Below are 26,420 nucleotides of genomic sequence, written 5' to 3'. Positions count from 1 at the left end.
TTGGGTAATGTGAAGGGTGTTGCTCACAGTGATGAACCCACAGAGAATTACTACCCAGCTGCAGTTTCACTCAGCTCTATGGACAGTTTTAGTGTCTCTAAGCTTATTGTTTTGGTGTTATGGCCCACAGCTTTACTGTTTAGGTTCCCCCCCATGGCTATAAAAAAGGAACTTTTAGTAAATAATTTACTTGCAAATTTTAAAACCTTGTGCCTAATTAGAAAGTGATACTGACATAGGTAGAGCATAATTCAGAATCGGGGGTATGTGGCCGTGTATAGGTAGGTATACTTGTTTTTAGTGTTCACCAATCTGTATGCCTCTGCATTTAGAGTCACAGTGTCTCAGCCTCCTTGATGAGTGGATATACACACACACACACAGTTATTACTTCCTCAAGTTCTTCTAGAGGTTCTCCCTAGTTCTCCGCAGTTTTTCTTCTATATTAGTGCTTGTTTACCTCGTTTGATTAATGAATACAGTTCATAATTAGCCCACTATTCATTCAGTGCTACAGTGTACTTCCACCAAATGGTGCACGAACCCGGAATGTTTGTTTCTTTAGAAATGTTTCTGTTTTCTTTTGGTGACACAATTCTGAGGTCCATCTCTGTTTTCAGGCAAACAATATCCAAAAGATAGCGCTCTGAAGCAGAAAAGTGCCCTAATTGCTATATTGGCTATGACAGCCTTGTTCTTTTCTTTCATCACGAACACACTCCATCAGCCTTTTCTCTGTCCTCCCACTATGCACTCATCTCTCCTCTTCAACATTTTGTCCTGTTACAATGGGGAGAAAATGGCCAACCTTACCTGGATTTTTTTTTCTTTTTAATTTATTTATTTCACCTTTTGTCCATCAAAAATACAGATGCTCATGCAGACATACGTTTAATTATTCTGTGATGTCCCCATTTTCCCTCATCTTCCATTCTGAACGCTGGAGGTCACAGATATTTCAATAGTTTCTCTTTCCAGCCGTGATGGCACAAAAGAAATAAAAATAAGAGTTATTTATTACAACATAAAACATGTAGTTTCAGGAAAATGAAACCATGGGAGGATGGACGATATTGAATTTTTCAGCATGGTGCTCAATTCAAGCCATTGTCTCTCTGCCCCTGGGGACCTGGCCTGTTACATGTTGCATTTAAGCACACAGGTCAATAAAGGTAATTGATAAGCTCTCATAACGATATATAGTGATGAATGAAAGATATTTCTGGTGCAATAAATCAAACAAGCTCCGGAACCATAAACAGATGGTTGTATCCCCCACCTAATGGGAATAAGCATAAACTCATCCCCCCAGTCAGTGCCATACACTGTCACAGACAGGCATCTATACTGCTGCGTTATTGGTCCATCACTTACACTTTATGAGCACCAAGGGCCGAAGCAGAGATGGTGATGTATCTCGGGTGGCCTGGTCATAGATTATTGGCAAGTCCATTGATCTGCCCGAGGAGGTGATAGAAACATAGCATCCATCTTCTACAAGTTAGATTCTACTACAAGATGCCTTATACTGGTAAAAAGAGAAAAATCAAATGAGATTTGTCTGATCCACAACCATGAAAGTCCTGTTACTAAGTCTCAAAAGTAAATAATGTGAAAACTGAAGACAGAAGTAGTATTAATTCCAAACTTATAATTTGCCTAGTTTTTGGTTTATCTGAATTACTTCTCCCTATAATTCTTCATTCATGATAAATTAAACTGATAAATGATAAATTCGCTTCCTCAAAACAAATACTCATATTAATTTAAAAAAAAGCAGCAGTGGACATATGAAAAAATGCTACCCTCTGGTGGTTAAATATAACACAGCCATATACAAATTCTACAAAACTGAAATGATCTTTAATGTAAAAGAAAAAAAAAGACACTGCAATTTCATCTTTAACAGTGACATATAAACAAGTAAACATAGTAATGCCACAAAGAATGTCCTTACTTTACAATCCTTTACAATCTTACCAACATACTGTAAGCACTGACAGTTATCACATTTATAACATTTCAACCCTTAGTGTCCAAAATACATTCAGTGGTGCAAAAACCGTAATCATGGTAATAAAACACTTTGGCATCAGGAAAGAACTTGTAGCTTATTCACATATTCAATAGCATTTTGTATGCAAATGTATGCCAGCTATACTGTGTATCAGGCAAATGGTACTCTGATAGGCTCCTCCCCTGTCTCTGTAGAAATAAATGAAGAACAATTCCAGAATTCTTTTGCATGATCTCTATGCACTGTTTTCATTCTCATTCTCTTAAATGACTGTCCTTCCATGTTAGTGAGTGGTATCTGAAAGCTGAAAAACGGTCCAATGCATACATCTCTCAAACGTAGGCCCTGCAGAAAGCCTTTAGTCCAGTTCTGATATGTCTCTTTTAATAAGAGTGTTTCACGTGGTTTAATAAATTCTCCAATATGGAAAGTCAAGAGCTTCTCTTCCAAACTTATATGGATCTTTCACACCTTCAGTCAGTAGTCAAACATACTCGAAGAAGAAAATTATTATGAGGAAGAGAATAGATGTTTGCTGGTTTAAAAAAACCCAGCTGTCAGTAAACATGAAAAATGTTGTCATAAAAACACCTGGGAAAAAAAATCCATGTACATGTTTCAAGGTCAGTAAGACTGCTAAATGTAGTATTTTGCTACAGCTGGCCTACATTTACAGCAGATTTCAGGCATTTACATCACACTCTTATCCAACTCACAAGAGGTGAAGAGTTACTGGTCTCAGACAATTCCAACTGTCTCATATGGTGGGTTTCCATCCACCTGTTTTTATGCACATTTTTAATTTGCACATGAAAAACGCTTCTGTGTTTTTCTGCTTGAATGAGGTGGAAAATTTGTTGTATTGCTAAAAACAAAGTCAGACAAAGTGCAATGAAAACAATCTTAGCAAATAAATCACGACATACATAAAGCTTGTGGCTTAAACGTTCAGTGAAGTTGCTGCTGCACTGAAGAGATGAAAAATGGTGGAGGACGAGAAGATCACATCTATGTGGAGCCATGAGAGGACTGTAACTTTCCTCAAGTTAAAACATGACACAAATGACTGGAGAATTAGTGCCACCAGCTGTTTATACTGACGAATCAACTCATTGCTCTCAATAGGAGAGCAATGTCTTACTGAAGACCAGCGACTATGAACGGTTAGACACAATAAGCAGTGTTCCTTGTCTTGGTTGAGGAGCTTGTAAGAATCCTTTTGGCCTCCATCCCATCTTGTATTTCACTTTTGTCACCGTCCACGTGGAGCCTTCCTGTTGATATTTGCCAGGCTGTGTGCCAGTCTCTTTGTGAAGAGCAGGTGGGATTTACCACAGTAAGTGTGTGTTGTCTTCAACAGTTCCTCTTCGAGAGGATCCAACAAAGAAGTCACTGGGTCTGCGCCAAACGAGTACTGCAACAACAAAACAATTCATTGGTTAGTCTTGATGTTATGTGCTGTTTCAAAATTGCTCAGATGGTTGCAGCTAGTCTAAAGCTAAATGATGAGAGCACACAGCATTTGTGAAATTACAACATTAAAGTCACTGTGGGTCAAACACAGCAGCTGTGTTTTGCCTCCAACAGTCTGATAATATATTGTTTTACATATGTAATATTTTTTATTTCATGAAGGAATTATGTGTATGTATTCTGATAATAAGGATATTTTGAAAGCACAGAAAATACACCTTTTTACATACTGAGTTTTACTGAATATAAGTATTCATTAAGTATGAGAGGGACTTTTGTTTATCCATCTGGTTCCACACTGCCAAATAAGATGACTTGTGCTCTCCTTCTTAGGAAAGCTGGAAAATGTGAGTAGGCCTGGAAACTTAAAATGAGCAGCTGAAATCCCAGACTAGTGTCAAAAGTCCCCTGAGGACGGCTCTCAACTCCCTATTGTTCCAGTGGAATTGATCAGATTCCCTCAGCAAGTAAGCAAAGTGGTGCTCTGGGCAGCATTTAGGATTGGAAGATATCTTTCCCTGGATAAATTAAAAACTGAATCCGCAAGGCATACTGAACTCAGATGGGGCTCAAAATCTTATCTGATCGGTCAGTCGGGAAAAACACAAAAGCCGTCCACGTTGTTGTTGGAGTCAGTTTTATGCTATAGGCTTACTGTCCAGTGATAACCAGGGATTAGAGAAGAAATTTCATGTCTCCCCAATAATGAAGGAGCCTTTACAATGCTCAGAGGAAATCAAAGGGGAATTACCATTTTTTATGCCAGCTCATTTGCTTGCAGTTGGGTCCCTGATATTGGGTCACAAAGAGAATGGTGTTTTTATGAGCACGTACTTGCACACACACACACGCACTCGCCGGTCATAAAGTTGCATTTACAGTTGGTGTATTGATTTTGTGTGGCTGATGGGGCGCTGTTGGCGTGCACACACCAACTCTAAATGTACCATTGGCTGTAAAATTTAACTGCTGCTTCCTGGGCTCAGCTTTTTGCAGTGGGAGGGAGGGAGGAGATGCTTTATGATGGACAGACTGCTGTGGTCTGTTTGAGACACAGACAGGCAGACAGACAGGGAGGAGCACTGCTGTTCCTATTCCAATTTCTTTGTGTGTGCGTGTCCAGGGCACAGATTCTGATTTACATTAGTCACCACTTTACTGAGGATACTGTCTGCTCGACATAAACTGCTTAATTTTACGGCTGCAATTTATCATTTGTTTACCACAGAATACATATTGTAAGTGTAGCACAGAAACAGTTGGTAAATTGATTACTCAAACAGAAAATTAACTGATTAATTGTCTGTAAAAATGCTTAATGACTTAAACATTTGCTACCAAAGCAGACAGTATGATCTCAAACTAACAGCCAGCAGATTAACATCAGGTGTGCAGGGATAGATGTTATTAGTAACACCTGTGCTTTTCCTGCTCTGACAAGACAAAATGTCTGCTGTGAAAAGGGCATTTTTACGACCCTGTAGTTCCTCACCTGTGCTCTAGCTGTCCTCAGAGTGTTCCCTGCCTCAAACCCCTCCCCTGACTGGTCACTTGACTGCACACCTGCTCCACATTAACCAGTCTCAGTATATAGGAACTCTCCACGCAGTAGTCTCACTTTTGCCAGATTGTCGCTGCTGCCTGAGCTTCTTGCTTCAGCATACTTTTCTCCATGACCTTTTCTTTTTGTCTGCTTTCTTTGGAAGTGTTTAGCTTATGCAAACGTTCATATTAGATTAAGAATAGTTTAAGAAAGCCAAGTAAAAGAGTACAAATAAACTCATTTGCTCTTTTTCTTCTGCCTTGTGGCTCAGCAGTGGAGTTCCCTTTGTCAGTTTTCTGAACCCTCACACTTTTACTGAGCTGCCAATGTAGTACTGCCCTGTTAGTTGCTGACTCAATAACACAGGTAGCCTGAGGTTCAGCTGCAGATGAACAAGCTGAAACAGATGAAATTGCCTGTCCACTGAGAATGAACATACACAGGATCAATCTATACGCCTCCATCCTCCTGGCAAACCAAACCTAATCAAATGTCTTTGAAAGTATCAATACAAACATAAGCTCTTAGGAAGAAATGTGTGTTTTCATGCATGCCATGGCCCATGTATTGTGGTTTTAGGCTCACTTGCGCCAGCGTATTCAGGACAGGTACATATGTGTCGACTGCCACAATTGATCCTGTCGTATAAAGCCACAGTCTTAACTGCAGGCTATAGATAGGGTATGGATCAGCCATCACCCTGATCTATGTTCAATAGTTTAATAGGAAAGCAATGAGACAGTGAGCGTTGATGGCTTCATTAAGCAAATGCCACCCCTATCGTCAATATCATTACACTGCTGGTAAACAACACATAAACATCCTCATGGGGGAAATTAGCGCTCACTCCAACCTCCTGCCAGAGGAGGAGATTTGTGTCTTTCACTGTAGACAGACTGATGTCCACCAGCACTAAAGTTCTTCAGGGTCAGAACCAATCCAAAATCTCATCTAGGAGGGTAAAGAAACAGGGCAGTGGAGGAGACCAGGTGTGTCACTGGGGTTATAAAAGGTCGTCTCCCATCAGATGTTGCCCTAAATTACAACTACAACACTTTGAAAAGGCTCAACAAACCTTATTTAACCTCCATGTACCTGACAGACATTTAGCAGGGTGCACTCACTTCTCTCGCTGCCACTGTTTTTGTGAGAAGGCAGTTACATGGAAAATATAAAGGAAACACACCAAGCTCACTTTTAAGGACAATTAAAGTGGCGTCAGAACAAGAAAGCAAAGAGTTAACATTGAAATAGTAAGCTTCCTCTGCTCTACACCTTCTACCGTCAATATCTGCTGGTGTAATTGCTGTGGGTTTTTGAAGCCTTAAATTCAGAGACACTAAAACCCGACTCCCCCGCCCTTAATATTTTAGATTATTGACGTTTTTGGTTGTTAAATTTGATTAGACACACTGCACATATCTTGATTTAATGTCTTTTCTTCATTTAGTTTCAGTAATAACAAAAATTGATCGACAAACTGCAGAGAAATGCAAGAACATCAAAAGCTTTTTTTCTTTCCAAGGGTGTGACAAAAAGTGAACTATAAAAAGTCATTAGTGGAAGTGCAGTGCAGTTTTATGCACCAAGGGAAACATTAGATAACATTAAAGCAGATAAATCTAACAGCAATATAACCTGTTTTAATGTTTTTCCCTCTTTCATGCAGTGAGTTCTGTACTTCACTGCTATATTTTCAAGTTTGAACCTAGCATTAATCACTCTGTGCCCAATCCATGTCTTGGCTGAACATGGAAGAATGTGTGGATGAGAATAAGATGAGGCCTACAGCATAGTGAATATACTAAATTCACAGGGCCTACATGCAGAATAACACAATGAAGCTTCAGTAACACAAGCACCTCATGGCATGCCCACCTTTCGTATGGCTTCGTAAACAGCTCTGAAGGCAGGCTGCTTATGGTCGTGGTAAACTCCTCTGTTTCCATGCAGTATGTAAATGCCATCCTCCTCAGCTGAAGCACAGTTACTGCCGTAGATACAATGATCTGGACGATAATTCCACTGGCAAGGAAACTCCAGCAACGTCTCTGGGAATGAAAATGCACATAACATTTATGTTGACAAATCAGTGCAACAAAGCAGGCAGCATGTAGACTTTTAAATATCTGATTTGCTGATGACTAACGTATTGAAAGACAATCAGGACTAATTAATCTTTAATTTTTCAATAATGCAGCTAAGTGTCTGTGCTCCTTACCAGGGTTGTTGTGGAAAATTATATTGAGAAGATCCTGGTCCCCCCAGGTTATGTTGAGTTTGTATTTCTGGAGAAGAGGCATCAGCAGCTCCTCCCAACGCAGCCCCACAGACGTCATGTCATTCTGTCAATGCACACAAGTATTAACAATCAAACTGGACTGTCTCTTTACAGCATGCAGGTATTTTATCATTTAAGTGTTGGGAGCATCACTTTGCAAAAGAATCTAACTGAATCCTTGGTGCACAACAACTGCAGTAGGATGAGGACATCTTGTGGTCAATCATGGTGGCACATTAATATACTAAACCAAACAACTAAACAAATTACTGAAAATGTGTCTCCACTGCTCAGCCCTACCCTAAAGAATGTGTTCCTCATCCTCGTCATGTTCATGAGCATGACCCCGGAGTTGATGCCCGTCCTGCCGTAGAAGGGGTGACGGGCAAAACGGTTGTACCATGCGATGCGGGGCTCCTCGTGCTCAGGGGCCATGGCCGCCAGCTGAGAGGAATTAAACCGGGACAGGAATGCCCACAATCGGTCTACAGGTTGCAGGAACAGGATGTCGGAGTCGACATACACAATCGAGTCGATGTCCTTTAGAATGAGCTGTGTAGATTGAAAATGACACACAGACATTTGTCACTTAGGATATGGAAAAAATAAGGACTTAATCATGTCATATGTAGTTTTGCTTTGGCCTACGTGAAACTCACAGGTAAAAAGAGCCTCTGAGAAGCGCAGGGTTTGAAGAGTTTCTTCCACTCGGCTGCGTTCTCACTGGGGAAGCTGATGGAGTAGACTGTGTAGTTGAACCTGGAGCGAATAAAGTCAGGCCACGACTCCAACTGAAGAACATGATCAACACACACAAGCTCATGGTCATTCATAGTCCACAGCAAATAATTTCAGTTTTCAGGCTTTAATACTCTACATCTGTTTCTTACTCACAGCTTCCATGAAGCTAGCATGTAGCTGATCTTCAGCGAAGATGTGCAGGTAGAGGTGTTTGATGCTGAAAAGCACAGCAGACTTGATCATGGTGAGAGTCTCCTCCAGCCTGTCCCCACAGGCCACCACAGCCAGGTGCATGGGTGGCTCAGGTCTGCTCTGGACACTGCCAGCACCAGGCTCCACCTGACCCCGCTGACGCATGATGTACCTGAGTGAGAGGTTGGAGAGTTGTACAGACAGATAAAATAAAAGAAACACCTTGAACACTTTAGATTCTAAGAATTTCTCTTTACCTTTTCATAAACCAAACAATGAATGGGGAACACGATAACCTGATTATTATATAGTAGTATACCCAATGGATTTAATCTTTTCTCACTGCAGCCAGCCTGGTCTACATCTGTGATAGCAGTGATCTGTGTCTCCTCCCACCTACTTTCATATCCTCAAATCCTTTACTCTGACATAGGCTGTAAACAGTCAGGTGTGAAAACAAACAGCTGCATCATACTTTTAACACTTATGTTCAAGTCAGCCCATGTTGAAATGTCCCATTTAACATCACGTTTTGTTTATTTTTTTGCCAAATTGTAGGAGTAGTTTGGCCCGTGGGAGACATAATGTGAAATGTGTTGTGTATGATAATTGTACACTTTAGTTACGCATTAATTACTCCCAAAACCAATAGGAGGGATGCACGTGAAGCCACACACCTGTCCAAACCTCACGTTATTAAGGTTTTCAACCATAGGAAGTTATATATAAATGAAGCGTAGTTCGTCAGTGTGGGGGTAGCTCAGTCACATTCCTATACATCACTGGTATCGTCCAAAGTGGATATTTACATCTGTACCCACGCTTATCATGTGAAATGTTAATATATTTCCAGTTGTACACAGTAAAAAGCAGTAAAGACCCATAAATCCAGTCTTACCTATTGTACCAGTGCGGGTTTTGGGGCCCAGTTTTATCCGCGGCCCCTCGGCCGGCTCCGGGCACTCTGGGTGGGATGAAAAACCTCCTCGGTCCGTTTCCTCCGCCCGATACATCCGAGTAAAACAGCTTACTGTAAACATACAGGCCCGAAAACACGGCAAACACCGTGCACAGCATTAGTGCACGAATGTAACGCCGCATTATGGAGTTTGAAAACGCAACTCGGAGCTAAAGTCATGACACAGAAACTGGTGTATAATAATAACCGTGGGGCTACAGGCAATGCTAACGCATTTCCGGTCAAAGTTTAGAAAATAAAAGTCACTCAGGATTAGTAGGCGTAGCAAGTACGCCCTCTTGTGGTCGTGTCATGGCTCTTTTTGCCAACATCCATTGCTTGAGCTTTGCTTTGGTAGCTTTATTTCCCCGTTTTCTGTTTTGTTTCTCTCTTTCTGTAGAATGCTATGCTACTGTGCTACAACAATTTAACAGTGTGGGGCGAGAAAATGTAAGAAAACACCACAGCTACACAGCTATCACTCAGATTTTCATTGTCTTTCATTTATCCACAGCCAAATTGAGGCCATTATGAAAAAATAAATAAATAATAAGATTCACCTTTGAGAATTTGCTCAGATTTCATGGAACTGTACATATTCAGTTTTGCTTTTTTTTTTTTTTTTGTAACATGTCAAGGACGTTTAACATATGTATCTGACATCTTAATTGTCTCAGCATTTTTGTGGTTGTGTTTATATACTTACTTTTATTCTGAAGGCAAGAAGAAGCTTCCGGTACATATCTCTGTTCACTTGATGCGCTTCATGCAACAGAAGCAAGGGGTCGAGACCCTTAAATGGGGGAAGGGTGGGAGCGATAAGCAGAGTTCATTCCTCCCTCTCCCTCCCCCTCCTCAGGCTCTGTCTGCTGCAACTTTGAATTGATTTCACCTCTGAAAAGACCCATTCAGCCTGGCTTTAAGCGACTAGTCGTCTTTATTGAGGTGGCTGCATTAGACAAACAGACCTGAACTCAATTGCATTCTCATTTAATGTTGGGAAAATTAGGTTACTGACTGATGTAGAGGTTAATTCATTGCTGTGTAAGTCATACGTGTGTGTATGCTGATAACTGCTGTATGCCTATATAGTTATATCAACTTAGCTAATGTGCGGCTAAACACTATTTTCAAATGCAGAGGAGGGTGTGCAGAGTTCTGCATGGTGGGCCTGATCTGTAAACTCTCTGAACCTTTTGTGCACTGTCGAGGATAAGCAGCAAGTTACTGAGTCCATCACCAGATGGAGCTAAAAGACACAATAAAATTACTCTGCTTAGGCTACAAAAAAAAAAAAATAAATAAATGGAAATGATTAATGACAAAGTAAAATCGTGTGTGTAAGAAAAGGCCTTTTTGTTTTTGGAGTTTTGTTATTTTCTTATTCAGACATGTAAATAAACATGTTCACACATTTTTAAAACAACAGAGCATGGCAAAGCAAAACAAACAAAAAAATATCAACAAATGACACAAACACATTCTAAGTGTCTTCCATTTTTGCCACAACCAAATAACAAATGTCTGTCGGAACGGTTCTCACGAGTCCACACACCTAGTCCCAGCTAGTGTGGTGAGCCTATGAGAGTACATCTCTGACACATTAAACGATACTAACAAACTAAGAGACATAGCCTGTCCCATAATATACCGAGACCGTAATATTATCATGCCATGACAGTTCAGATGTGTGCTAAAATCTCAAAGTAAAAATCTTGACAATAACACTGGTATGATGGATAATACAGCCACATCAAGACACTGTAGTACAATATTTTAGAAATAACATTTTATCTGTGTAGTTACTCTACAGGTTTTATAAGTTATTGTGTACTTAGGTTGATCTATAGTTGTTCTGCTGGGAGTTTAATATACTCTAAGCTCCTCCACTCTGCTTCGTCAAAACGGAGGAATTCAACAAACAGTTTCTGAAGTACATCACACCACAGGATATCCCTTATACAGCTTATAAATGTGTCCAAAGTCAAAACTTTTTTTCCATTGTACAAGCAACACGCTGTATCCAAACTGGGTCCACTGTGGCAGCAGAAAAGTGTCAGCGCCCTCTGGTTTTCCACTGAGACACAGAGCAGGCGAAGCCCTGTTTGTGCAGCAGAGATTAAAAGGAGAATACCGGCATCATTTACAGCTACGGCGCCTTTGTCTTCTTCTACAGTTTTCTGTCATTGTGCAATCATTTCTTTTTCCATCTCTGAAACAAACTTTACTTTGATAAACCTGACCTGCAATTAGCTCTTCCTCAAAAAATAAAAGTAAATAAAAGCAGAAATATGATGATGTGCATTTGTAAGGCTACAAGAATTGTTGTATTTGCTTAGATATATTTTTGTGGGAGGTCATGTGATTGACAATAACCACGGTGTATCATTATCATGAAACATGTCAGTGATTGGTAACAAGTTATGTCAACATCATGGATTTACAGTGTGACAGATCACGCATGACCAACTGTGATGACTTTAAAAAGCTCAGATAATTCATAAAGCTGCATTAAGATTTTTTTTTTTTCACAGCAGTTTTTGACACCGGTATTAACCTTTAAAAATCATATGCTCTGCCCTTCTGCCAGGTGATATTACACAAACGTACTATGCATACCTGACCTAAACAACCTGCTCCAAACATTATAGGAATCACCAAACAGTGCCAGAAGTACAGCCACTATGCTGTGTCAAAAAAAGTCACTCTTCAGCAGAGACAGTCCAGAAGTAAAAGCTTGGAGTATCAAGACCAAGAGCAAAGGTTCACTGTCAGACTGAAGGTTCAGCGTAGGGACACTGATAAAACTGTGTACTAGATGGTTCAGGTTTTAACAGGTAGGTAAAGAATCCAGACGGTGGCTGAGAATTCCACATGGGGCAAGAATAGGTCACTCTGTCGGCCACTGAGGATGTCATGGGTGGGGCTGCACATTTTGTTTAATAAAAATCTTGATAAGCAGGTGCATCTGAAAGGAAACCACTGAGGATTTAAAAAAAAAAAAAACTGAAAGGGTCCAGCACACAGTCCAAACATTTTTTGTAATATATTTCATATTGCTTTCTAAATGCAGAATTCCAGTGCTGTGGAGAATCTTTCAAATGATTAAACTTGCCAAATCTGATGGGTTGGCACCTCATTCTCTGACCAATAGGTCGCAATTCCAAAAACAGTTTTTTGTGCAGCTCTAGAGTAAAAGTAGGATTCCCCCTCCAGTGACCTGTGGACTTGGAGATGTGATGTGGCTGGAGGTGGATGGGAGTTTGAGGGGGTGACTCAGTGAGACTCCCCGTTGACCGAGCTCCCCTCTCCTCGGGGTGAGGAGGAGCGGGAAAGGCCCTTCTCTGTGTTTTCTGAGCTGGAGCCGTTCTGGCTGTGGTGGTCGACCACCGACGACGCGGCGCTGGAGGACGTGGCTGAGGTGGATGAGGGCTTGGCCTTCTCCTTAAAGTCTGTTATGATGACCGTCAGGTCCCCAACCGTCACCTCCAGGTGCTGGGCACTGCTCCGGTCGATGTTTTTTAATCTCGGCCTGAGGTGACAGGGGAAAAGTGATTATTATGTAAGACTCTTTGTTTGAAATCCTGCATTATCTGGCTTCAGGTGGCTCTATAAACAGCATTTATAGTTTGAAGTGTTTATTCATGCATCCCTGTAATATCTGATTCCTGTTGATCTCCCAGCCTAGTGTCAGTTTGTTTACCTCATTTTCTTGTGACTGTTCTTCTTGAGCGCCGGCTCTCTGTCGCTCTTCTCCCTCTCTACCCGCTCCTTCTTTTCCTTTTTGGGCTGTGAAGGTAACACAAACTGCTGCGTTACCTGCTGCTGCGAGACGAGCTGAGAGACGGGACGAGGCTTCCTGATCCAGGGGGAGGAATGGGGGGTAAAGAGAGACATTAAGAGGAAGGGGGAGAGGGGAGAGACAGAGTGAGGCAGATTAATGAGAGGGAAAATCACAGTGAACACATGGCTTCATGCTGGTGTACCACCATAATCAAGAGCCAATAATCACTGCCAGTGCTGGTTAGGACGGCGCTGCTGAAGTGTTCTTAACGCTGGCAGAAAGTGGCAACGCACACTGAGTGCATTCAGAATAAAACCCAGGATTCAGCCATCTGTGAGATTTGTAGAATACCTGCACAGGCTTGTTTTACCACTCACATGGACACACGTGGACAAGATGAGATCTGTTATGCTGAAACCCAAGATGTGATGTTTTGCAAGTGGGCAAAACACACTGATGTTCAGAATACATAACAAGGCCACCATCCCTCACCAGCTCCCCATCCACGATCACCGTCAGTTGTGTTAGTAGCCTCTGAGTATAATTATATTTCTACCCCCTGATATTTCTGTGGCCTTTGATTATTTCAGGACTTGGATCAACATTCACTTAGTCCCAGGCTGTGAATGATGGCATTGTTTGCCTTCACATTCACACTGCAGGAAATGCTAAACAATGATCTGATATCAAATAAACCGTGAAACATGTTTAACTAAATGTTCCTCCTCACAGGCACATTTCCATCCTCTGTGAGTGTCTGCTGTCTCAAAAATGATGCCTTATGCAATTGGTCTGGCATCGGTTTGCATGCAAGAGGACGGCAATCGTATTTCTGTGCAGGCGTGTGTGTGTGTGTGTGTGTGCACGCGTGTGTGAGCGTTTTGGGGCTGGCAAGAGCCCTAGCCGAAAGGCGAGTGTTGAAAAGGCCATCTGTTGAGAGAGTCTACACATCTAGGACCTAATTTTTCCTGCACACAAACAAACAGACACAGTCACATGTATGAATGCACCTATGCACATCACAGTACACAAATACTGAACCCAAAAGCCCAAATGTGTGTGTACTAATCAACAATGAACAGACAACACAAACACTAAGGCACATTTAGGCATATGACTGAACACATGAATGTGTGCAAACACACAGACACAGCAGTGAGCAGATGAAGCATGGGGGCATGATGGGAACAGCAGAAGACCGCAGTGTGTCAGTTCTCTGAGCCCTGTTGAGCAGTTCTACTTGTAAAAAGAGCTGTTAAAACCAATTTCATGGCACAGTTTGACTGTTTTACGAGCTTTGTTAGATATTTACCCAAATCACGTGAGATTTAAACTACTGCTCTGAAAACTTAAAATATCTACCTCAGAGTTTCCAAGTATTAATGCTCTTAAAACTCCCAAACTCCCTAAGAGCAGCTCCCCTCGAGTGTACTAACCTGTGCATGAACCCTCTGAAAAGTATGGCAATTACAAAACACACTGGCTTCCAGGTGCCTCGTGAAAAATGTCCTTTTGCACTTGCCTAATGAAATTATAGGGGTGTAACACAGCACAAGTACAGAGGGTACAAATGGACTGGACTAAACAGAATCCATCCACAGAATTAGTCTGAGCACTTGGCCGAGTGTTGCAGTGCTTCGTGCCACATTTTCGCCCAAAAAAAAAGAGCCTTTGTGGCCTATTTAGTTTAATTGAGAGGCTTCTATCTCATTCTCTGTGAGGAGATACTGTATGTAAACTGCTGGTCTGCTGTCTTGTTCTAAGGGCAAAGCTGTTGTTTAACAGTTCTAGGATGACCTAAATTGGGGCCCAGCTTCAAAGAATCTCTCCCAGAGTCAGTTTTTTCCTGAGCTATCACTGCCTTCACAGAAAATGCAGTGATGCTAGAGAGGCTAGAGTGAAATGCAAATGGGTCTCTTGGCCTACATAACTGTCTGATAGGGAGGAGATGTAGAGATCCTCTAATATGTCTGTCTTGTCAGCTCGATGCTGCAGAACTGCTGACACCTTTTAAATTAAGGCAGAGGCCACTCAAAGTCCTCTGTTCCCAGCTCAAGCAATCTGCAGCTCTCTTTGACATCCTTTATCCCAGTACTCCTCCTACAGCAACAAAGCAGTGTCTGGTTCTGAATTTACTAAAGCTCACACACAAAGCAGCGACAGTCACAACAGGATTGACCGTCCTGCCCTCAGGACAAATGTTAGCAGCTTCCAAAAATAAAAACACGACTACAGGCTGCCTCATTCATACGCTGCTTTTGGTTTGTGTTTGATTTGATTTGATGAATTCAGTTCAAGATTTGGTTTGTGTGTGATTTACTGTAGTGAACAGATGAATTACTGTGGTCTAATTAATGCAGCAAATGGGCAGTGTATGTTTAGCTGTGCAAAAAAAAAGATCAGCTGAGCCTGATCATGGTCTTTTCTGTTCAAAATGAAGACCAGCTGTGCCTGAGAGCAATGAGGGCTGACTATAAACATATTTTGTACAGCCTATCTTCTTCATGTATTACAATGAAGTAGATTCTCACTAATAGAGCCAGCTCAATAACCTGGAGGTGAAAGATGAGACAACCTAATGCTGCAGTGAGGCAAGGTAGCAGCCTAAACAGAGCTGCCTCTGTTAACCCAATCAAATGGTTATTATCTTAGCACTTAGGCCTTCGCTGCTGGCCTCAGAAGCTGAGTGTGTGCATCTGTGTGTGTGTCTATTGATTCCAACAGGAATTTCTGTGCCTAATGTAACGGCCTATTCTTTCTGACATTAATACCGCGTGTTGGAAACTGTTGTGCCAATCGATATTTGCTCCACTCATGCCATCTATTCTTCAGCAGCTAATGGAGTCCCACACTGGGAAATTAGGACGTTACGAGGAGGGCTTAAACACATCAAATTGTATTTCCTTGAAAAGGGGAGAGTAAAGACAACAATGGATATTAGTCATAATCTCTTCATTTTTGGCTTTTAATTCACAGAAAGTGATCAGGAAAACATGAGGATGAGTGAGAGACTATTCCAGCATGTTTGCTGCCATCAATTCCTCCTTCTACTGGTCTTCTTCTCAATAAGTACATTTATAAATCTCCAAAACATAAGTGCAAAACACAAAATAAGCATAATTCTCACTCTCAACCTCTCCCTCTCACAGTCTTTTACAACATTTGCTTTAAACCTTAAGCTTAAGACAAACTCGTCTTGTCTTGCAAAGCTGGAAAGGCTGGAAAGTACAAATGATCCTTCACTGCTTCATGCACAGGGGAACTCTGGCTGACCCCCTCCCAAATATGTCGCACACACACACATGCACTCACACACACACACGTAATCTATCGCTATCTCACTCCTCTACCCTTTGGCTCTCTTCTCCCTCCTTCTGATGCACCCACTGACCTCAGAGTCTCCCATCTCTGGCCTGTGCTTGAAAACAGAGGGGGAAAAAAATAAATAAAGCGTTCAATGAGCCAGCACTACTAGAAAATAACTCCTCTGGTCCGTATCGGGTCACAGCTGGAAAGTTAAATGTTTCTACGTGACAGATTCAGTTGGCGGTCAAATTATGACACTGTTATGTTTCTGCCACAGTGGACAAACAGGACAGCACCACTGCTTGATGTGACTCAGCAATTAAAACAGACGGTGTGGTTGCGAGTGATTTTTTTAAAAAATAGACAAATAAGGAAATAACTGAATTTATAATAAACAATAAACAACAATAAACTCCTGCTACATCAAATCTGACCCCAGTACAATTGACAAAAAACACCTGCCAACTTTTTTATCCAGTTTTATTATATTTCTGGCTGGACAGGCCCTAATAAAACTGAACACTGGTGCCATAATAAATCCAGTCTCCACTGCAGAGGCTTCCTCGGGAGGTGAAATGATGTCTGTACAAGGACATTAAGGTCTATAAATGAGGTGCACTGATGTAGGTTCAGTATTAGTACTAAAAATCAAGTGTCATGCTTTGACAGTCGGGGCAGTCTTTAGGGGAAGCCTTAATAGTTATGGACTATGTCTTTTTATTTTTAAACATATTAAAGATATTTAAAGCTCAAAAGTACCTCTAGTCCTGACACGGCAGCTCTGGCCCATTATTCCAGGCATTTGCTATTTAAAATGTCTAACAAGTCATGTGTTACATCCAAAAGGCAGCGGCACAGGATTCTGCAGATGTTTGAACTGCTCGCTAACATTTGTCGAGTACATTGTGTGACGAGCAAACAGCCCACAGGACAGCTGATGGACTGCAAATAAGCACTGGAGTGTGTGCTGCTATAAACAAATTTCATCTCACTGTTCTGTGATGATTGTAAGATCATTGTGAAATAGCTTATTTTATGCCCCGATGAACACCCTCAATTCAGGTGTAGGTGTGCCTGTGTGTGTCAGGTTTTCTATCAGCAGCTTGTAGGCTGCTCCTGGGAGTTCCTCCAACCCGATGATTAATGTTTCTCCCTGCCTGTACATGCTACCACAGTGTGTGTGTGTGTAAGAGAGAGAGAGACAGATGGCTCTCCACGTCCTGTGGTTTATGACACCTTCTACGGCCCGCTAGCCACACTCCACCACATTCTCCTCTCACACAAATGCCCGCCCGTACACACATACTCACCCAGAGCAGTATGTCATGCATCAGTGTCACTGTAGTAATTACAGCCTTATCATGTAGCCATAATCTTGAGCCACAGTGACGTGATAACAGCCAGCTTCATTGTCCCTGGTGGACACTCAGTGTTTGTATGCTGTGTGGGAGCTAACACCAGTAACCCACACTACTGAGCACACTGTGTGACTTATTAGAGGATGTAATAATTTAGATGGGATTATAAAACACTGACTGGCTTGTTTTACATGCACCATTCCTGCTTATGGATGCAGTTTGTCAGTCAGTCAGTTTTTTCTCTGCTGCAGATTCGATCCAGCTCACAAAACCTGTTTGTCAGTATCTGCTGTTGCCTGCTCTTATGATCCCCATTTGACATAATCACTCATGACCCAGGTGCTATTTCAAAATCAAAGAACGCGCACAACCGCGAAGGGCTGAAAATACCTGGCTGTGTTTCGTAATATTTTCCCAAGGAGACATGACTCAATGTTAAGCACCAGAGCTGTTCCAGAACAATAAAAACAAACCCATCATTTTCATTATTGCAGCTTAAATGGGAATGAAAACACATTGACTCTGAGGTGAGAGTTAAATGTGTTGCTCTCTGCTAGTAACATGTTCTGTGTAATCACAGAGGGAAATTAACACCAGCATTAACACAGCAGCTAACGGGGGTATGTTTCGGTTGTGTCTGTAAAAGGCTGCGCAATGAGTGGAGGAGAGCAATCCTTACTAAGAAGCCAGTAATACGCCTGATAGAGGTGTAAGGATAGATGGACTGATTTTATTACCAAAGGAACGTCTTCATTCTCGTATTCATGTCTTGTACGTATGAATGTGTACTCAGGCAGTGGAATAATATGAAAATACAGCTAATTCATGCTTTACACTATGAATATCAATGATACATTTTTCCTCCAGGCAGGATTTACATATACAGCCTTATATTGTATGTTTCTGTTCCACAGCAGATGCATTTATTTTTTACCGATGCAGCTATTTTGAGAGAACAGGGGGAAAAAGAGATAATTAATCTTGTCCTTTTTGCATTTGAAGTGAATCTAACCATGTATTTTAGAATCAGCTCTCTACCATGGCTCCCAATTCTCCATCTCACATAATCAGACAGCTCCAGCAGGCTGATCATTATCTCATATTTATAATGGATATCTGCTGAAACCAATCACTTGCTGGCTTCATGCAAACGCTTTGAAATGGCAACCATTTTATCGTCAATATCTGCAACAGAACTTTTTTTCCCCCACTGTACTCCTTGTTATTTCACTTTTCTTGTTTTGTTTGATCATCGTCTCCTTTTGGTAATGCTTCTGGATTCCTGCACCAGATAATTCAAACTGCATCGTATTGAAAGCTGCATTTTTATAGCGAGCAAACTAAGTGCAATTGAGCCAAATGCACAGTTACAGTTCAATTTGGAGTGTGTGTGCACTGCAAATGAACTGTGGGGCCAAGCTTGTGCAGAGGATGATAAAACAACATCTAAACAGCCAAACGCTGACAGGTTCTTAGCCAGCCAGAAAGGCTTATGCTTGTTTAGGAGGAGCCGATGAAACCTGCACATCAGTCAATCTGTCACCGAGAGACGCCCGAGGTTAAGTTCAACTCCTGGAGAGAGGGAGAGGAGAGGACATAAAGATAGCTGAGACAGATAAAGGTAGGGAGAGAGCGAACGCATAACAAGCAGGAGAACTAATAGGAACATGATCAGGCTCACTGTCCTGACCTGTAGAAATATAATGCTGCCAAACAAGCTCTTGAATGCAGAGCATGCACACACTGAGTGTTTCCCTGGTGGGACCGACTTGTCAGAGCTCAGCTCAGTGAACAGATGCCGATAGTGGAGGCGAGACACCAGAGAAGGTCACACACACACATGCACACACTGCTCTATTACACCCAGCAGTATTTGCCTAAGGACGGTGTTTAGGTTTGGGTTTAACAGCTGTCTGTTAGCAACACTTCACTTGACATTTTCAGCTTTTATTCCAGACATCAGACAGAGGCATTAACTCTGAAACATGTCTCACCCTTCATCTTATTTTTGAAACACTGGGATGATCCAGGACAAATTTTAATGGGTATACTGGAAGGCCTTTGGCGTCTTGCTCAAGGATGCTCTGCAGGGGTATTTCAGCTGATGGAGGAATCAAACCTGTGACCTTGCACTTATCAAACAGCCTCTTTTAAGTACTACACCACTGTACTGTGACTTTCATCTATCACGCTAGTTTTCAAAGGCTGGGACTGAGGCCAAGGAGTCACAGGAAGATAAAATGTCCACTTTTCCTCAGGAAAGTCTTAAGGTAATGAGGCTGTGTTGTGATCCCAAAGCTCCTCTAAGACAACTTTAATTAAATAGTCTAAGCTAGCAGTTTGCTGTAGAACAGCAACACGTTTTTCCATATTAATCTGCGCAAATGACGAAATGTAGAGAGAATATTTAAACACTCATTGCTGTTTTATGCCTTGCTCCACAAAATTTGACTTCCTCGTCGGCCAGAGTTCCCCCTTCGTCAGTCTGTCTCTCTCTTCCATTTCACTCCACCTCCGCTGATAAGCGAGTCCAATCCTGCTGATGTATCCCTGTCTTCAGTCAAACTCCCAGCCTCAACCGCGTGCTCTCAATCAGCCCGCCGGCTTTGGGCCCCTGCAGTAGATCATCTCTCCACATCAGACAGATCTAGGCGGCAAGATCTGCCAAGCCTCAACTTCATAAAACATTCATCTTCATCTCCTGTCGGCTATCTACACGCAAACTCTTTCTCCTAAAATATTTCTCTACTCTGTCCTAAAATGTTCCCTTTTTTAGCATTCATCACCTGTAGCACTTGCTGAAAAGACACAGATCCTTTCAAGAAAAGTGACATTTCATGCGTTAAATTAGTGCTCTGGACCTGTGATAAGTGATTCCACAGAACCCACCGTGAACCCTGGCCGTCAAACCTGTGACCTTCAGGCTATGGGACACTTCCTTTAACCAAGGGACACTCCATGCCTTCCTGTGCCAAGCATGAATTCATTACTTCACAGTAATAGCTCAGTCATGCTTGTTTAGTAACCAGCCAGGGAATTTGCCGTGTCCTGCATTTATATTCTGCATGTTGTTTGCCCTTTAGCACCTTTGGTTTGCTCGCTGAGAAACCCACTTGTCTGTTGTGTTCGGTCGTTAACAGCTGCGACCACCTGTGTGGCCATTTTGCTGCAGTATTAGCCTGAGTTTGAGTGTTTCTGTGTGGTCTTGTGCAAGAGCATGACAACACCACTACTACAACACTTCTGCAGCACTGCAGTTCGGAAGACAGGGGGTTATTAACATTAGATAAGACCTTCTCACAGACGTTTTCTAAATTTGTCGCTGGGTGTCATGATGGGAGCGAGGAATTCTGGGCCCTTGTGTCCTTGCCACTCCCCCCCCACCCCAAAAAAAATGCCCAGATGGGGATGACAGAGTGTCAAAGCTTTGGGTGAAGACTCAGGCAGGTTCTTGGCAAAGCTGCAGGCTGCCTGTTTGTTACAGAAGCACATCAGAGTCACTGAAGTGTCCTCAACAATCAACGCTCAACTGCAATAAGCTGGACCCTATGACAACAGCATGTCTGCTGCTCAACCTCTTTGTTTGTATGAGCAGCAACTGTGCTTGAGTGTACGTTTAAGAGTGTGCGCGTCAGGAACATGCATTTGTGCGGGAATATGTATGCAGTCATGTGTAAAATTTGCATGTTGAGTGCATCTGTACATCTGTTTGTGTGTGTGTGTCTCTGATGACAGCAGGCTGATTAAGCTGTTGCATAGTAATGAGCTACGGCTGTCTGTCTGGCAGCTGCTCTCACAACCTCTTTCCACAACTAGCCCTCCCACACACACACACATACACAAGTGTGCACACAGGAAAAAAAAAAAACCACACAGGCATATATTGTCTAATTGCATGCACCAGCAAAAGAAAAACCACAATTCTGAAAAGGCCTCAGAACTGACAACTGCACTGACGTGTTGTTGTTGTTGTTCATTCTGCTGTAGTTAAATCACTGGGAAAGTTGTGCTAATGCGGAAGAGGATAATTAGTGATGCATTAAAGAGGGAGATCATGTAACAACACACTGTTTCTTGTAGCCTGAGCAAACAGCTAGACTTCCTCTCCTTCACCCTTTTCGTAGTGTTTTCGTCCTCATAATGACTGCCACTCAGGAATAAGTCATTTCCTGCTTCAAAATCACTGATGTCAGGAGAAATATCATCCACAGGCACAAAGGGCACAGTGTGTGTGTGAACCTATATGCTATGTATTTGTATGCTTGAGTACCTGTGTACCCGCCCCCCAGTCTGTTACAAATATCTCCGGGGCAACAAGATTGATGTGTGTGCTTAAAGAGAGCGCCATGCCTGTCCCTCATTTCACTGAGGTCAGTGTCAGCACCCGAGATAGAACATAGAGACTAATGCGCTGCTTAGAGGAGATGTGAAAAGACAAAACCAAAAAATAAACGTGTGGAGTTCGAGGAAGACACTAAGAAGAGAATAGAGTGAGAGAGAATAAATTCTATTATCCCCAGAAAACTACAGGAAAGGAACCACCGTGTTTATGTTTACTGTCTGAACTGTATAGAGGAAGTACAACGGTGGAAAGGATTAAATATCTGACAAATACACAATTACAAAAAATGTTTAGAGGTAGGGGATCTAACTGGTCCTCATTTTCCGGGGAGGGGGGCAGTCCCTCAGTCCCCAAGGACCCCCCCCCCCCCCCCCAACACACACACACACACACACACACACACACACACACACACGCACACTCACCAGCTAATGCAAAAGGCACCAAAGGTAACGTAGATCCATCGCCTTACCTTGTTGATGTCCCCTTCCTCACATCACACATCATGCACTTAAAAGCCTCGGCCGTGTTCTTGTACGTGCACACGCTGCAGTCCCAAAACCCCTCGTCGGAGGAGGGCTTCGGTTGACGCTTCGGCCTATAAAACAATAAATGTAAAAAAGAAAAATCAAAAAAATATATATGGAGAATGGTAGGAGAGAGAAGGAGAGGGGGCGATAGGAGACACGAGGGGAGAGTTCAGCTCGCATCCACGAAGGCTATCGATAGCAAACATCTGGGTAAGCCTATAGGATTTAGGAAATCATCTGCGAGCGCGCTGTGATCCGACACTGTAATTGGCGATGAGGTTTTAACACCCGCGCGCGCCCACCTCGCACACACGCGCACACACACACACACATTCAGCGCGAGAGAGAGAGAGCGAGAGAGGGAGACCATGTAGAAAACCCATTTTTTTTCCGTGCGCTCGCCGATGTCCGCTCCCCTCTCCTAGCTTGAACATCTAGGACCCAGCGCCTCGGTCGTTTACCTTGTGGGACTCCTCTTGTCGCCCATGCCAGACCAGGGTTTATGTGGAGGTGCTGAGACGAGCAGAAGTCTTGTTATTTCCACCAATTTTAGCAAAAGAAGCGATGCGCCTGTGCCGCTCGGCTTCCAGCTGTCGTGGAAACTCCGCTTGGGAAATGGTCACGTGATTTTCCTGGGCCAATCAGAGGCTGTGTGACTTCCCGAGGCTGACATACCTCTTGATGAATCTATGGCGCATTCACGTACCCGCTGTAAGCTCGTACGTCTGTTCATTGAAGGTGATAATTATATTAATTGGTTATTATGACAAACTTGGTCCAGTAACACACTGTTATTAGCCTAAATATAATATACAGTGGTACGCAGGCATGTTTGTCGCCGATTTCACATTTGTACACATTAAAACGGAAAAAATACTGGGAAAAATCACCCTCTCGTACAGTATTTGAGTTAATCCTTGTCATTTGATTGGTTCACTTTGGGGACAAATACAAATCCGTTCACATACAAAACTGTTGAAAAACTGAAAAGATTGGATTGCAAAACAGAGTGTGTAGTGCACAAAACACATCCTACATTAAGGATTGGTTTAATTGCATATAATTTCTACATGAACAATTAATAAATACTACTACTAGTAGTCGCATCTAGTATTTAGTATTTATCTTTCTCCTTGTCAAGAGCTATAAAGTTCATTCATTTCCAACGGCACCCAAATGCAACAAAAACTCTAATATTGCGTCGACAGCGATGTGTTAACATGGTCCCACTCATATCCGCTCCCTGCATTTTCCTAACCCTCCATCTTCGCATTTCCCTCTCAGACTGCAGACATGCCGCAGCAGTTTAACCCACAGACGCGTAAAACATCGGGGAATCCCTCCCTTTGTTTGCGTGCTGACGCAAGGGAGCTCCAAAGACCACAATCCCGAGCGAATAGGCTGAAGCAGGCAGAAGTTCCCCAGCCTGTTCATATCAAGGAGAACCGTAGATCTCCATTACCTTCATCCATTATTTTCCCGCAGAGAAACCTAAATTGCAGCAATTTAGCTGTTGCAATATTAAGAATTTTAAATAGATTTCATGTGGTTTAGAAGTGCTTATTCCAGTTTTGATAATTATTTTTGGCCGCTGGTTATTCAAAACACAACCATATGCTCACCTGACATACATTTCTCACCACTGATCAGAGATTGACAAATACATTTTTTTAAACAGCAGCTGTCTTTTAACTACCCTGTCATCATTTACTTCGACAAACTAAAAGTATCACTCTTTATTGGATGTTGCAGTTAATGTTGGAATAACGAACATTTGGTTTGTCAATATTAAAAAAAAAATAATTAAAAAAAAGATACAATTATCAGTCAAACCCAATAACAATTACACAGTATTTCGAGAAACATAAAATGTCTCGCCTCCTGTAGCTACATGAAGAAAAAAATGAAATCATGTTTTTAACACCCTCATTGTAACACAAACCTTACAAAACTAAATCCATATTTACCAAACAATTTGGTGGTTAAGTCCAAAATGTGTATTATTATCATTAGTCACTGAGCTCCTCCTCATCACTAAAGTATGCACTTTTTTTGATCCTTGGTTTCTTAGAATTTGAAGATGTCGAAGCGCATGCATCATCTTCTTGAGACAAAAGGGCCTGCTTCTTCTGTTTCTCCTCTTCTTCCTCAATACGGGCTTGCTGGGGGCACAAAAGAAAGAAGAATCATGATGCCAGTAAAAGTCAAATCGGAAAATTTTGGTGGTACACATGCAGTTTTTTTTTTTTTTTTTTGAGGCAACATGATTAACTTAAGTAGAAATGTTACAAGTGGTTTTTAAGTAACAAACACACACAAAACAGTATAAACTTCTAATTCAGAGAATCATATGTCTACACTGTTTTTTTAACAGTATATCTGCACACTTACTTGAAAAGCTATGGCTTGGCTCAGACTATCTAAGGCAGGGTCCTCTCCCTCTTCTTCACTTTCTTCTTCTTCTTCTTCTTCACTATAAGGGAAAAGATTTAGGAATTACAAAAACAGAATTATATTATACAATATCTCACAAAATCATCTATAATTACTTACATGTGCTCAGGTTGCTGAGCCTTTTTCTTCTTTTTCTTTTCTTTCTTCTTCGGAGGTTCCCTCTCTCCCAGCATGTTTTTGGGGCATGCATAGCTCAGATGACCTGTATCCTGCGATTTTCATTCAAAAACAGAAATAAAATGACATTCCGACATCAGACAACTTTCTGGAATAATTTTCTATACATCAAAATATTCACCCATTCAGAATAAAGAGAAAACAGATTATACTTATAATTCAATAAAAGTTGATCTCATGGGACAAAAGAAAATCCACTTAATTTTCACTGACCCCACATTCATAACACCTAGACTTGTCTGTGTAGTTCCGCCTCCTGATAAACTCAGCTGCTCTTCCATTGTCGACTGCAATGCTTGCTTTCACCGTTCTGCCAAACAGCTGGGAGACAAACATATTTGTAACTCTGACAAGTGGCTATCCATTAAAGAACCATCACTGACTAGGAGGCTGCAAGCTTATGCTCAGTGACACACAAATGAAAACTAATGGCCTTGATGTGAAATACTCACCTGTTTGTTGTTTATTGCTCTTGCACAGTTATGAGCTGATTCTCTGTCCAGGAAGAGAACAAATGCCACCCCTTTACTCTGGCGAGTGTCTTTATCCTTTACGATTGTAACCCTGAAATAGGTTTTAATAACTATCAATTCTTATTTTAAAACAGCAGAGAGAAGTATTCAGAGCCTCTAACCGATTGTTGTGGGTTCTGTGCTCAAACTACTGTTTGGTTTAGACATTACTGTGAAAATACAAATAATAAAAAAATTAATTATGACAGAGCCATCACTTACTTTACAACTTTTCCGTATTTGGTGAATAGCTGAAATGAGACAAGGTGATCCATTTCAGTCAGGAAGCTGAGTCTTGTTTATTTTTGTGTTAAACAGAAACATGGTTAACATTGTTTCATAATAACATATTACCTTGTGCAGGTCATTGTTGGTCAGAGAGAAAGGCAGGTTAGACACATACACAGTGCTTTTGCTTGGTGCCAAACCCCCACTCATACTGGACGCATATGACACACTATAAAACAAACAAGACAGTCAAATGATTATAAAAACAAACAACTACTTATCAAACTTGATCAGTTCATCATTAATTAAATGTGGCGTTAAATATTTTAACGCTTCAACCAGCTGAGTACCAATTTTAGATTATTTATATTAACCAAATTACCTACCAACACAGACTCCACCATTAGAATGTTTAATTTTGATTCAAAATCGCAGTATTGTGTGTTTTTCCATGGAGCTAGCTAACGTTTATCAAACAGAAACAAACGCCATTTCTGTACGGCGCAATTTGATGACGTGAACGA

The 26,420-nt window shown here is 41.7% G+C and overlaps 3 protein-coding genes across 3 annotated transcripts; all 3 read right to left on the bottom strand.

The window, feature by feature from the left end:
• Nucleotides 1-1,894: 1,894 nt before the first annotated feature.
• Nucleotides 1,895-9,408, bottom strand: gxylt1b (glucoside xylosyltransferase 1b). Its single transcript, XM_041030175.1, has 7 exons — nt 9,146-9,408; nt 8,209-8,419; nt 7,974-8,105; nt 7,615-7,866; nt 7,255-7,378; nt 6,912-7,084; nt 1,895-3,431 (listed from the first exon to the last, which is right to left on the bottom strand). Exons 1-7 carry the CDS (start codon nt 9,346-9,348, stop codon nt 3,270-3,272), a joined length of 1,257 nt encoding a protein of 418 aa, XP_040886109.1. The 5' UTR covers nt 9,349-9,408; the 3' UTR covers nt 1,895-3,269.
• A 1,162-nt stretch (nt 9,409-10,570) lies between these two features.
• yaf2 (YY1 associated factor 2) lies at nt 10,571-23,136 on the bottom strand. The gene is made up of 4 exons (XM_041030624.1): nt 22,987-23,136; nt 22,468-22,593; nt 12,909-13,064; nt 10,571-12,737 (listed from the first exon to the last, which is right to left on the bottom strand). The coding sequence occupies exons 1-4, from the start codon at nt 23,010-23,012 to the stop codon at nt 12,482-12,484; spliced, it is 564 nt and encodes a 187-aa protein (XP_040886558.1). The 5' UTR covers nt 23,013-23,136; the 3' UTR covers nt 10,571-12,481.
• Nucleotides 23,137-24,077: 941 nt separating this feature from the next.
• On the bottom strand, nt 24,078-26,399 carry zcrb1 (zinc finger CCHC-type and RNA binding motif 1). Its single transcript, XM_041029832.1, has 8 exons — nt 26,283-26,399; nt 26,023-26,125; nt 25,891-25,919; nt 25,609-25,720; nt 25,370-25,477; nt 25,079-25,188; nt 24,917-24,998; nt 24,078-24,687 (listed from the first exon to the last, which is right to left on the bottom strand). Exons 2-8 carry the CDS (start codon nt 26,104-26,106, stop codon nt 24,535-24,537), a joined length of 678 nt encoding a protein of 225 aa, XP_040885766.1. The 5' UTR covers nt 26,107-26,125; nt 26,283-26,399; the 3' UTR covers nt 24,078-24,534.
• Nucleotides 26,400-26,420: the final 21 nt, after the last annotated feature.

Source organism: Toxotes jaculatrix, chromosome 22 (assembly GCF_017976425.1).
Source record: "Toxotes jaculatrix isolate fToxJac2 chromosome 22, fToxJac2.pri, whole genome shotgun sequence".
NCBI classification, from domain to species: domain Eukaryota; kingdom Metazoa; phylum Chordata; class Actinopteri; family Toxotidae; genus Toxotes; species Toxotes jaculatrix.
The sequence above is the reverse complement of the archived record's forward strand: the minus strand, read 5'-3'. Positions and strand labels throughout refer to the sequence as shown.

Coding starts and splice junctions, on each gene's coding strand:
- yaf2 (XM_041030624.1), bottom strand. CDS start 23,012: ATGGGCGACAAGAGGAGTCCCACAAG. Junction 22,594..22,986: donor GACAAGAGGAGTCCCACAAG/GTAAACGACCGA, acceptor ATTGTTTTATAG/GCCGAAGCGTCAACCGAAGC. Junction 13,065..22,467: donor AGGAAGGGGACATCAACAAG/GTAAGGCGATGG, acceptor CCCCTGGATCAG/GAAGCCTCGTCCCGTCTCTC.
- zcrb1 (XM_041029832.1), bottom strand. CDS start 26,106: ATGAGTGGGGGTTTGGCACCAAGCAAAAGCACTGTGTATGTGTCTAAC. Junction 25,478..25,608: donor GAGCAATAAACAACAAACAG/GTGAGTATTTCA, acceptor TTTGTCTCCCAG/CTGTTTGGCAGAACGGTGAA. Junction 24,688..24,916: donor GCCAAGCCATAGCTTTTCAA/GTAAGTGTGCAG, acceptor TTGTGCCCCCAG/CAAGCCCGTATTGAGGAAGA.
- gxylt1b (XM_041030175.1), bottom strand. CDS start 9,348: ATGCGGCGTTACATTCGTGCACTAATGCTGTGCACGGTGTTTGCCGTG. Junction 8,420..9,145: donor AACCCGCACTGGTACAATAG/GTAAGACTGGAT, acceptor CCTCTCACTCAG/GTACATCATGCGTCAGCGGG. Junction 8,106..8,208: donor ATGCTAGCTTCATGGAAGCT/GTGAGTAAGAAA, acceptor CATGTTCTTCAG/TTGGAGTCGTGGCCTGACTT.